The sequence below is a fragment of the Branchiostoma belcheri genome, unplaced genomic scaffold, assembly GCF_001625305.1.
Source record: "Branchiostoma belcheri isolate BF01 breed outbred unplaced genomic scaffold, Haploidv18h27 scaffold11, whole genome shotgun sequence".
NCBI lineage: Eukaryota > Metazoa > Chordata > Leptocardii > Amphioxiformes > Branchiostomatidae > Branchiostoma > Branchiostoma belcheri.
This window is the reverse complement of record NW_017802491.1, coordinates 4,421,330-4,433,020: the sequence shown is the minus strand read 5'-3', so window position 1 is coordinate 4,433,020 and position 11,691 is coordinate 4,421,330. Positions and strand designations below refer to the sequence as shown.

Below are 11,691 nucleotides of genomic sequence, written 5' to 3'. Positions count from 1 at the left end.
CCTGATGCTTAGCGGTGAATTATCTAATCTTAGCTGTTCGTGTCCCAAAGCTTTGATAGCGACTCATTGGTATAGTCATGTATGTATTCATGGAATGTCTGGGAAAATGCTCTCTTATGATTTGGCGGGCAATGTTAACGTTGCGTTCGACTACGCGATACAACGAATTTTTCAATGCCGCTTAATGTCCACGTCTCTCAGTGCAAAAAAAAATGATGTTGAAACAGATAAATTTGAGAGCAGGATATCTCTTAATTCTTAATAAAATGTTAATCATTGTAGTTTCAGCCAACAACTTATCTTATACCAAGTGCAACATTAGAAATGCTTTCTTTTATAATATTGCAGTGCAACAAATTACTATTCGATCTATGAATGTATTTCTGAACACACAAGAACACACTTTCACAATAGAGTAAAAAAATGTAAAATTTTTAATGTATACTGTTGCTATGTACACCTTTGTACAACCAAAAGTTTGGCACTTCATACAAAATATATTATTTACAGTACAATATCTTCTGCAACACAACTACTGGACTCTCAGTGCAAAATATTGTCTATGGCTTTGTGGAGGTGGTGGGGTCACATTGGGGCACATCTCAAAATTGTCATTCAAATAAAAAGTGTTAAGGAAAATTGTGATTCTAAATATCAGAATTAGGGAAATTCTATTTAGTTTTGAATCTATCCCTACTTATACATCATCCAAAAGTACACCATTTCAGATCAAGATGAGCCTTTGAGATGGCCCCTTATTTACAGCTGGTAGTTTGCACAATACAACAAACGGTATCAAGCAGCATGTCACCATGGCAACGGTTACATAGCAACAGTTCCTTTGTCTTTCCTGAAGTACCAAAAATCTACTCCTTCCAAGGTGTCCTTACGACGGTTTATAAAAACAAACAAAACAATTTATAACTTGTCTCGTAGCTTGAGCGTTTGAAACAACACAATGCTAAAAGCTAGTGATCATCAACATTGAGGTTTGGAATCCATGATTCTGTGTTGAATTTATCACGACGATTCTGTCTCACTCTTCTAACAGGCTACTGCCAGCGGCTATCCACTAAAAACATACATGAGGTACTCACAATTGGGTGCAGTACTACATAATTCCACTAGGTGGCACTGCCACCTTACTGAGAAGTCAGTGAAGCCTTCACTGAAGGTATGATAAAGTCAGGGCCAATCACAGTTCATGTTGGCCGCCTGATGTATCTTAGCAGTACCAAACTATTTAAATAACTTACAGTATCATTAAAAAAGGATAAAACCAATGACCCTCACACTGGATTGGCAATATTTGATCCAGGAGGGATAACATGATCAAATAAACAATTCGACAAACAATTATCGTACATACCATGATTGCATTCCAGAAAGGGCATTGTGCCCCTGCTACCTCTTGATAATTCTTCTTTTTTTACATTGTAGCAGAACTCCAAAACTTTACACTAAATATGTAAAAATACTTTCTGAAGTGAGTGAACTTTTGAGTATTTCAGATTCCTGCTACTTGAGGAATTTTTTTTGTGTTTTCTTATTGCTTCAATTTCCACATCAGACTTTTTTTACAAAAAGGGGTGATCTTTGACTAAAAGTCACTGGTAGCTTTCTGATGATGATGTTAAAACAATGCCACTTGGTCAAATGCGAAGTGTGATAGCAACAAAAAATGCCCCCCTTTCAAAAACAGTATCTGCAGTTCAGTTAAGTACAACAGTAGGGGACTAACATAGGTACAGTAGGCACATAGAGGAAAAAGCTTACAAACAATAGCTAAATTATACATTGACAATACAGTTGGCACAAATGTATATACTGACAGGAACATCGCAGTGTAGGAAAAGTGACGTATTGTCAGCACAACTCCATAACATTCTTACAAGCACCTTTCTCTTACACTATAGCCATGTGAGCCTATCTGGGCAAGATGTGCGAATCATGTAGCATTAACACTATGTGAGTACATGTCTTACATAGACATTTTTTTCTCCTGGAAAGTTGGCAAGACACAAGACAAGTTTAAACAGAAGTAGACTGTGTTTTGTGCAGCATGGCTAGTGCAGCCATAGCCTGGACCCTCAGACACACTGGCAGGGACCTTACAGCTCACTGAAATTAAACCAATGTAGACTGTGACATAGACTAGATGTAGACTGGCCATATTATGTAGACATGTAAAGTTTAAACCGATGTAGACTGTGTTTCGTGCAGCATGGCTAGCGCGGCAGTAGCCTGGTCCCTCAGGCGCACCAGCAGCTTGCCCTTGGCCCACGGGTTCTGGAGCTGGAGCGGCTGGTACGTGTCCGGAAGCTGACGCTCTCTCCCCGCGATGATCGCTACCAGGAAGAAGTTGTGGAGGAGGTCGTCGGGGTACATGGGTGACCCGGGGTCACGACTGCGCCCCGCCTTGTTGATCTGCCGCACCACGAGGTCGATTACCTCTCGGGAAGTGGTCTTGGTGGTGACATGGAGCTACAGAAGGAGAGGAAACATTTCATGAATACTAGAGCAACATTTGCAAAGCTAATACACAATCTTAACCTTCACATGGTCTAGCCTAACAAACTACTGCTCTGTTTATTCTTACTCAAACTTATGGTGACCAGCCCCTCCAACTCCAGCCTGCAACTTGCTAAATAATGTAAGAGTCTGCTACGGCACCACAGGGTGCTAGATACTGTTCCTGTTGCCTGAGTTCAGTGCTAAGAATTAGTCTCTTGAACCTTGAACAGAGCGAATATCTTAATAAAAAATCCAAACTGTGTCCTACCTTAACACTTGTTCCCTTGGCCAGCCCAGTGTGGTAGTCTGGGTAAACTCTCAGGATCCCTGCCTTGGTTGACCCTGTCAGAATCTCAGTCTTCGTTGGTCCGTAGCCGCCCTCTGTTGTCCCCTGCGGCGAGGAGACGTCCTTTTGTCTGTTCACGGGTGAGATGCTGCGTGATCGGACGCGGGGGCGGGAGGGGGAGGCGTCCCTGACCAGCACCAGGGCCGGCTCCAGGGGTGGGGAGAACGGCACGTGGGTGGGGATGGGCGAGGTGCCCTTCGACACGCCCTCCTCGTCACTCGTAGAAGAGCACACCTCAGGGCTTCTCCTGGCAAAGTTGTCGTCTGAATCTGCAAGGAGGAATGGAAAGTGTGTTAGACCACAGTTAACTGCCAAAATATCTTATGAAGTGCCTACAATACAGCACAAATATAAAGATCAGCAATGAACAGAAAAATTCTGTAATTTAAATCTACTGGCTGGTTTTGAATAGTCTTTCCTTGAATTACAAAGAGAATGCTTACCTGAGGACCGCCTGGTTTTGGGCAGGGACAGCTGTGTGGGCACTTTTGGCACAGACGGTGTTGCTGACTGGTATATTCTCTCCACCAGGAGTCCTCCATCTGCTGTTCTGTCCCGCGCGTACTGCAGCACATCCATGATCCACCGCGCGCCTCGCCAAATGTCTTCCAGGTCCTGTTAGGACAATACCAAGAAGAGAAAAAACTTCAGAAAGAGTTCTTATACTCAATACTATCAGGAAATTAATTAGCCTGCATCACACAATACTTTGCTGTCAACTGATTGGAAGGGATGCTAGAAGCGCAATGCAGTCAGCCTAACTTTTACCATTTTCATCATTATACATGTATTGTTCCAATTGGATGTTCTGTGAAAATGTAACAGCTCTCATAAACTAACTCTCCTATCATATAGATGTAAAGCTAGCATCTCGTATCTGTCTTAGTAAATAAGGGCTAACTTGCTGTAACATCCTTGAGATGATGAGAATAGTATGTTCTGCTATGTTACATTACAGCCACACCAATACACAAAGGGTCCACCGCTAATGGTTATTCTAATAAAGTTTCAAATAAATAAACAAAGTGAATGACCTGCTGGAAGTTGGCTATTCTGAGCTGCCTGTGTTTAGCTCCGGACAGTTCTGAGTCGGAGAAGGCCTCCCTGCACTGGTGCTGCACCAGGAAGTTCTCCACCTCCAGTTGGGACGACAGGGTGGCGTACTGGTCAAAGAAGTTACGCTGGAATGTTGTCATATGAACTGCAGAAAAGATAAAACAAATACTGAGTTAATGTCTGCAATATATAAACACTTAGGGTAACTAAGTCACAATTAGGTAAAAATACTTATTTTCATGGCTTCAAACAACATAAAAAACATTATTCATCCCTTTGCAAAGATAGAACTTGCTACATACAGAATGAATGAAAACAAAGCCTAAGGGAAAACCTACAGATTCTGTAATACTTATTCTGATATAAACATTCCAGAGCATACTCCTGTAATTGTTAATGCAAGTCTGTATCATACTGTGGAAAGTAATGTGACTTATCAAAACAGTTGTTAAGCTCACCTAGTTCGAACACCTGAAGAGGCAGTGTGAGGAAGGAGTCTTGCTGGAACAGGTGATGCGTCTGGCCAGGTGCGCAGCACACCTCCTCCACAGGTGGGACAAGCAGCAGCATCGAGACGTTGTGGTCCAGCTCAAGCACTTCTGTACAGAACAACCTGCAGGTACGAGAAGTTACAACTTGACATACGGTACTACCTGAAGCTGGTGAAGGTTAGACATTCAGCGAATGAGATACACAAGGAACCTGTTAATCAATCAAGTGAATAGATTTGAAAACTATTAGATGTGTCCAGGTTTAACAGTAACAATTTTATATTTTTGAAAAAAAAAGTGTAGTTTGAATGAAATTCTGGGGTGTAAAATGATGTGTGCGCTCCTAAATTACCGTGTCTGCATATTACTTTATGATAACCAAAAAGTGCTGCTAAAATTCTTACCTGTGTTGAAGTGCGTCCTCCTCTGAGATATCCAAGGAGTTGAGCAGCCTTTTGGAGGCCCTGATGAGCTGGTCTCTGAATATGGACTGTGCCTGGCTGGGTTTGGGGTCCTCCTCTGTCACCTGGAGAATGAGTTACAAATTCAAAGGTAAAGAATTGAAGAAAAAAATGCCTTACATTCACTATTATATGAAATATTCCTGTGAAGGACATATTCCTATCTATCTCAAACACTATAAATGAACAGTAAATCTGGCATGAATACACAGGAGACAAAAGTTCACAGGTCAGCAAGGCAAAACTTCAATTCACGACCCTATTGCCAAGTTTTTAAAATCTAATAAACTTTACATATTAAGACCCTACATGTACATGTGTAATCAGGAGACAAAAGTTCACAGGTGAAAGGTCATCTCACCTCCCCACTGCCCAGCCTGCGGACCCAGTCCCACTCCTCGCTGGACACGTTGGGGTTGTCCCTGATGCGACAGTGGGGCAGCATGTTGGGGTTACCCTTGGGCACCAGCACACCGATGGAATCCATGGAGCTGCACAGCTTCAGGTAGCCGATGTACAGGCCCTTGGGCGGCGGCTTGGTGCTGTTGTGATTGTAGTGCATGATCTCCTGCAGGATGGTAAAACATGTTTGGTTATCTCTTGGGAAAGTCTGTGATATTCAACATCAAAAAGAGCTTCAGCTAGCTGATGTGGAGGCCCTGTTCTGTTGTAATTGTTGTGCATGATCTCTTGAGGAATTAGTAAGACTTGTTTGGTTAACATCCTGTAAAAATCTCAAGTATAAATGTAGCAACATTAAATACACATTCGGAATAGCATGGTTCTTGTTACAGCAAAAGACTGACTTACAGGGATTCTGTTGAGAAGTCTCTCCAGAGCGCTGGGGTCCTCTGCTGCAGACATTCTCCGTCTCTGGAGCCGACTGATCGGCACCCACTTCAGAGAAGAAGACTGGACGTACTTTGGGTCCTGAAGAAATTATGACGACGATTGTTTAACACATAACAGGACAACATTGTACATTTTCAATAAAAAAGTTGGGATCACATGAATTCTTGACCTAAATACTGTAGGAGACATCAATCTATTTTCTTGGTTTTACACATTTCAAATGAAAACAACAGCTATGACTAAAATTTGCATTTGATCAACATTCAATCCCTGGTCTTGTGTACGAATTTTCCCATGATTTGATTTCAGTTAAATTATTCCATTCCGCTTCATTTTGAGAGCCAACAAATCAAATTTGTTTAGCCTTAACTTCTTGTAGAAAAAAAAGACAAACAGAAACAACATCAGAAGGAACTGGATGTTTTTTATGAGGGGAAGCTACTGACCTTGACTTGTCTGACAGTTGGAATGACGATGGATCCATGGCTGTCCTTAATCACTGTGTGGTACACATAACCCAGGTCCTGCACTCCCAGGGAATTCTGCAACAACATCACAGAACACAGCTTAGAACAATTATAAATATGCAGTTCAACATGAGCTACTTGACTTTCCTTAGTAACTACTTTTATCAATTCAGTCATTTATATACCAGGTACTCTTGTTTTTAGACTCATTCTCTGAGTCATTGATGCAATTTCTTGATCTATGCTGTTACCAAGACCTCAGCTTAGCAGCTGTGCTGAGCAACATTCACAAATTTTACATTTGCCTTTGATTTTAACTAAAATCCATGCCTACTTCTGTTTGTATCAAGTAATAGGTGAACACTAAGTGGGTGAATATAGGTTTATTTGTGCAAACACAAAACCTTTCCCTGATGCGCATGGAAGCAAAGATGGAAAAACAAAAACAACAGGAAGTAGTCACGTATGCTGTATAATGCCGTAAGTACACACAGGCCTTTCCTGTTTTCGAAAGTGAAATGACCTTTCCCTCCTACTCACTCTGTTACATAAAGTGTATCTGCTTTCATTTTTTATGTTAGACTGTGGGCTACAATAATGTCATTTACGTAAAAAAAAACACTACAAGTAGGTCAAGCTAACAAATCATTATAAGTTGCAAAGTTCGTTGCTATGTTATACAAGGTCCAAAAGGTGTCATATGTCAAATAATCCATGGGTGCATCATGACCATTGACACTTGCTCTCTTACATAAGGCAACATGCTTTACACTGTATTACACTGAAAGCCAGAGGCATTAAGAGCTAGAAGCCAGTTGCCAGAAGCCATTTTAACCTACATGTACCTCCCGAGGTGTTGTTTATATAAGGTCTGTTGCTATGTTAATTGTATGTTCTATAGATGATATGTATAGAAGGGGCGCATTATGACCTACATGTATTCATTTCAGGTGGCACTTCATTGACACTTGCTCTCTTATATAAGGCCCCACGCGTATTGTGCTCTAAGCCAGAGGCATTAAGAGCTAGAAGCCAATCGACAGAAGACATTTTAACCCACTCGTTGCCCTATCAGATGAGTTCAACTGTTTCGTAAGCAGAATATGACCGCCTCCAGTGATCTTCAAAGATTAAACCTGCGTAGCTTGTTGTTTATATAAGGTAATTCTCATTCAAGTCTGGGACGACATGACCTGCCGTGGATTATGCAGCGACAAATGGGAGAAGTTGAAACATGATCTATCGGTAGTGACGCAAGTCCCACAAACTTTGATGAGGGAGGCCAGTGACAGGTTAAAGCTTCATGGCCTTTGATGCAGATTTTCTGCTTTTCTAGTTTGACGTTTTTGTTGAGACTTCAAAGCCGTGACATGGTAGGAGAGGAAGAAAGATGTCAAATGACCTGGGAACATATGTCACTTACGAAAGATGGTTACGAAACAGTTCATACAGGTTCATACATTACTCCGGGGGTTAAAAATTTGAAATCTGATGAAATAATTCTCTGGTAACTGTAATTGAAATCAAAGGACGATCAGTTCAAGACAAGGCTCGTTTTCTTTTTTTAAAATCTCAAACAAACCCTTTGACAGAAAAAGTTGAAAAAGGCTAAATTTAGAATGATTTGATGACTTGACAAACCTAAATCAGCAACATCTAGGTTCAGCTCCCCTTTATTTGTTATTCTGGATCTTTGTCTTGTCTATTACTATTAGTAAGGGCAATCAAAGTTTCTGTGCAGCATTAGCGATTTGTGAGCCTCACCTGGATTTATATGGATGTACAAACAGTATGTGAGTGAGAGTGACTGACCTGGAGTTGTATGGCAGCCTGCAGGAGCCGGCTTCTGAAGGATGCAGACGAGGCAGAGGCACACCTGTCCAGATCCTGGCGCAGCTGTCTCAGATCCGACCAGGTGCAGGACACCTGCAACAGGTGAACAGATCATGTTAATTTAGCAGAAAGGTAGTTAGAAAAAGTTTTATCTTATCTCATTTTTATTATTTTTTGTCATCCATTTTGTCTTTTTATCATGTTGCAAATTTTCATTTTATAATAATAATTTGTTATAATTGTAATCATGTTTTTGAGGTGAGAGCTCTTCATTAACATTTTCCTTTCCACCCAATCATCATAAAACAATCCCAATCCCCTAGCCACCAAAGATGTCAAGGTTCCATATTTCTAAATATGATAAATAGAATGAAATAAAATAAAAATCAAAAGTGTTACCTTCATGAACCAGTGGAGATCCAGGTTGAGCATGCTGGGAAACGTGTCGTCCACCTCGACGACTGGAATGTTGTCCTCGCCCGTGACCAGGATGTGGTCTCCGTGGTACAAGATGGTGGCCAGGTACACCCCTCTGCTGCAGGGAGCAAGGTCAAACCAAGGTCACGCACGTAGCAGGGGAAGTAAACATCCGTTGGGGGATAAAAAGCCCCCACAGAGAGTGTAATTTGTCACATCCGTTATGGGATCTCTGATGGGGGCGGAGTGTTTGCTGTGCATTTGGAAGGCCTGTGGTTCAAAACCTGGCAGGGTCATACTGAAGACGACAAATGGTACAAACTGGCTCCTCTGCTTTGCACTCTGTACTTATTATGATGAGTACATGTAACAACATTTTTTCCTAAGCCAAGTACTACCTCGCAACAAAATAACATGAAAAAAATCTGTTCAATCATTTAGCAACAGCAACAAACAGCAGTACAAAAAAAAGTACAAGTTAAATTCTGACCTTTTGAGATTGCGGTGGAACTTGACTGACTGGAAGAAGTTCTTCAGACCCTTCTTCATGGAGCGCCGCATGTGAGGTGGGGAACCCTTCGGAGAACTGTGGGTGGCTGGACAGGTCAAAATAACACATGGTTAGCTGTTTGTGAGGTTATGAGAAAAGCTCATCTGTAGTGATTCATCTTTCTATTGGAGAAGACTACAAATTTGAAAGTTGAAGAACTCATACAAATACAGTATATGTATGGTGCCTTTTTAAGGACTAAAAATTAAAAAGGGTTTCAAAAAAAAAATATCAAACTCAGAAAACTTACAGATAGTGTCTGCTTCAAGCATCTTGGCATTCTTGATCTGTGTCTTCAAGTCCTCGAGCTTCTTGAGCCGATGTCTGTCCTGAGACTCTGCTACCTCCAGTTCTCTCCAGTCTACAGTTGAAACACAAGAAACAGTGAGGAAGGCCAAGGCATCAAAAGATTTCTTTAAATGTTAAAAGTAGTCAACATACAAGAAGATCATACAAATTAAGTCAACTAGCTTCAACTATACCAACACATTATCTAAAATAGAGCATTGTGACAAAAAAGGGGTTTGGGAGACCAGACAATCAGCCTCACAGGTAAAAAACAGACCAGTAAGTCACAATGAAGCATAAAAAAACTTGCAAGCCTACCACCAGAATGATCAGAATGTAAAACAGGGTGCTATCCAGTATGTGATGTACAAAATACACAACTATGAGATTTTCAGCACCAAGGACAGCACCATAATAAAAATTTTATCCATCTCCAAAACGGCATTTGAGGCTAATGATTGGGTCCATTTCAGTCTTCAGGAGGATGCAGCAGCACCATTCAACGTAAATCACAGCAACATGAGAAATCCCACGACACCCAGGTCAGAATGTGCTCAATTCACAGGGACCAATGTGAAAAATCAGATTCACAAAAACACTATGAGTTGAGCAGACGGTAGAAAAACAATATGTCTCAAAGCCTTTCTGAAAGAATTTTCTTTGCATGGTACAGAAATAAGAAGATTCACAAAATCACTATGAGCTGAGAAGATGGTAGAATAACAAACTGGCTGCCTCAAAGCCTTTTCTTCACATGCCCAGTAAAATCTTGAATGGGTTACCACAAAGTGAAAAACAAATAGAGAATTAAAGATCAATACAGTCATGACTTACGAGAAGATAGTACGGCTGTGAGCAATAAGTAGAGAAGTATAAAGATTGAACATGACTTACTTGACGGTACTCCTGCCGGTGGTATGGTGGCCTTGGTCGGTCCCCATCCCTTCACGTTGCAGGCCGACACTCGCACGTAGTAGGTGTTTCCCTGCAGACAATGCATGGCAGAAACCTTCATCAAAACCTGCCTGAAAAAACTGGAAACTTTCCCGCAAGCCTTCCTACAGCAGCGGGAAGCTTTGTCGAGTGGTTTGCCTCGGTTGGAAGCGGCAATTCCGAACATCTAGACCGGTGGGGAAGCGATTTAAATTTAGGACTAAGTGCTGTTGATGCTAACTATGGGCACAAACGCGGTGTGCGATCCCTCTTTAGTAGCAAGCTAAACTGATCAGATGAAGGAAACTACGTGAGTTTTATAGGCCTGGTCACAAGGCCGGTGACGTAGTAGGCACGTGAATGAAGCCTCCAGACTTGTGATAATAATAAACAGGGAGATCCCTTGTGGCCACGCCTCAAATGGGCTTCTGAGAAACAGGAAGTGGAAATGGCTCGGGGTGATTGGTAGAGACGCTGCCGCCTGTTTATGATCCAATAATAGAGAGATGATTGCCTGCATATCAAAATCTCATGTGGGGGCCACGGTGCACAATTAATCAACCGACCAAATAGGGCATTGAAGTGCTGTCAGGTTGGTGTTGGGCATGTCTACACTATTGCACTGTTTTGTATCTGTCTCGTATGTTTGTATGAAATGAGACGTATTGATAACTAATAACTTTGTTGCAAAGTAAACTAAAAGGCTAATTGCAAATTAAGAATATTAAGAATTTCTGTGTTATGGGCCTCTTAGTGCCTGAAATAAATACTGGTAAAAGTAAAGAGATTGGGTGATGTTTTTCACATCACAAAGCTTTAGCTTCCTGTTTTGGGGCTCAAAGTCATTACATCATTTCTGTTCATTTAACTTCTATAAATACACATGTATATGATATTTGCCTTTTATGAATTATTAAACAGTCTGCTACGTGAGGAGTATAATGACTTGTTCTGAATGAACAGCTAATTTTGAAGCTGTCAGTTCAAAAGGCCCTAGAGCTGTCATCTTGACATCCTTCACCTGTTGACAAGGATCCTGGCCTTAAAGGAATAAGCGGAAGGAGGTTGATGAGAAAATGTGGAAGCAAGAAAGAAAACATCTGAGTCATGATGCACATGTAGTGCATGCACATAAACGTGGGTAATTTCTGTCTCTGATGGTTTTGTGCTGTGTAGCAGTATTGTACTTCGTCACATTATTTCCTGCTGCCTACAAATCGGAACTGGCTTCAAAACTTGCGTAGGAGCTTCTGTTTCTTACAGGCACTGTTGTACAGTGTATCAAGAAATTGTACTACGTCACATGTTTTTCTGCTTCAGAACTGGTTTCATAACGTGTAGGTGTTGCAGTTTCCGACAGGTTTTACAAAAACTTCTTATTTTCTTTCCGTACTTTGCCCAATTTTTATGCTTCCTATCAATTCAAATGATTTCAGAACTTGCGTAGGTGCTGCTGTCTCTGACAGGTGTTGTTGTACATTTG

General features: G+C 41.3%; 1 protein-coding gene across 1 annotated transcript in view; it reads right to left on the bottom strand.

The window, feature by feature from the left end:
- Nucleotides 1–2,193: 2,193 nt before the first annotated feature.
- LOC109482164 (ankyrin repeat and fibronectin type-III domain-containing protein 1-like) overlaps nucleotides 2,194–11,691 on the bottom strand; it is an 87,574-nt gene continuing 78,076 nt past the window's right edge. Inside the window, exons 17-30 of the mRNA XM_019784867.1 lie at nucleotides 10,170–10,260; nucleotides 9,238–9,348; nucleotides 8,928–9,033; nucleotides 8,420–8,555; nucleotides 8,000–8,113; nucleotides 6,167–6,262; nucleotides 5,679–5,798; nucleotides 5,230–5,436; nucleotides 4,812–4,933; nucleotides 4,375–4,529; nucleotides 3,895–4,061; nucleotides 3,304–3,475; nucleotides 2,783–3,129; nucleotides 2,194–2,484 (exon numbers count right to left, since the gene is read on the bottom strand). Coding sequence (XP_019640426.1) covers nucleotides 2,194–2,484; nucleotides 2,783–3,129; nucleotides 3,304–3,475; nucleotides 3,895–4,061; nucleotides 4,375–4,529; nucleotides 4,812–4,933; nucleotides 5,230–5,436; nucleotides 5,679–5,798; nucleotides 6,167–6,262; nucleotides 8,000–8,113; nucleotides 8,420–8,555; nucleotides 8,928–9,033; nucleotides 9,238–9,348; nucleotides 10,170–10,260 — 2,235 coding nt within the window. The remainder of the gene's footprint in view (nucleotides 2,485–2,782; nucleotides 3,130–3,303; nucleotides 3,476–3,894; nucleotides 4,062–4,374; nucleotides 4,530–4,811; nucleotides 4,934–5,229; nucleotides 5,437–5,678; nucleotides 5,799–6,166; nucleotides 6,263–7,999; nucleotides 8,114–8,419; nucleotides 8,556–8,927; nucleotides 9,034–9,237; nucleotides 9,349–10,169; nucleotides 10,261–11,691) is intronic.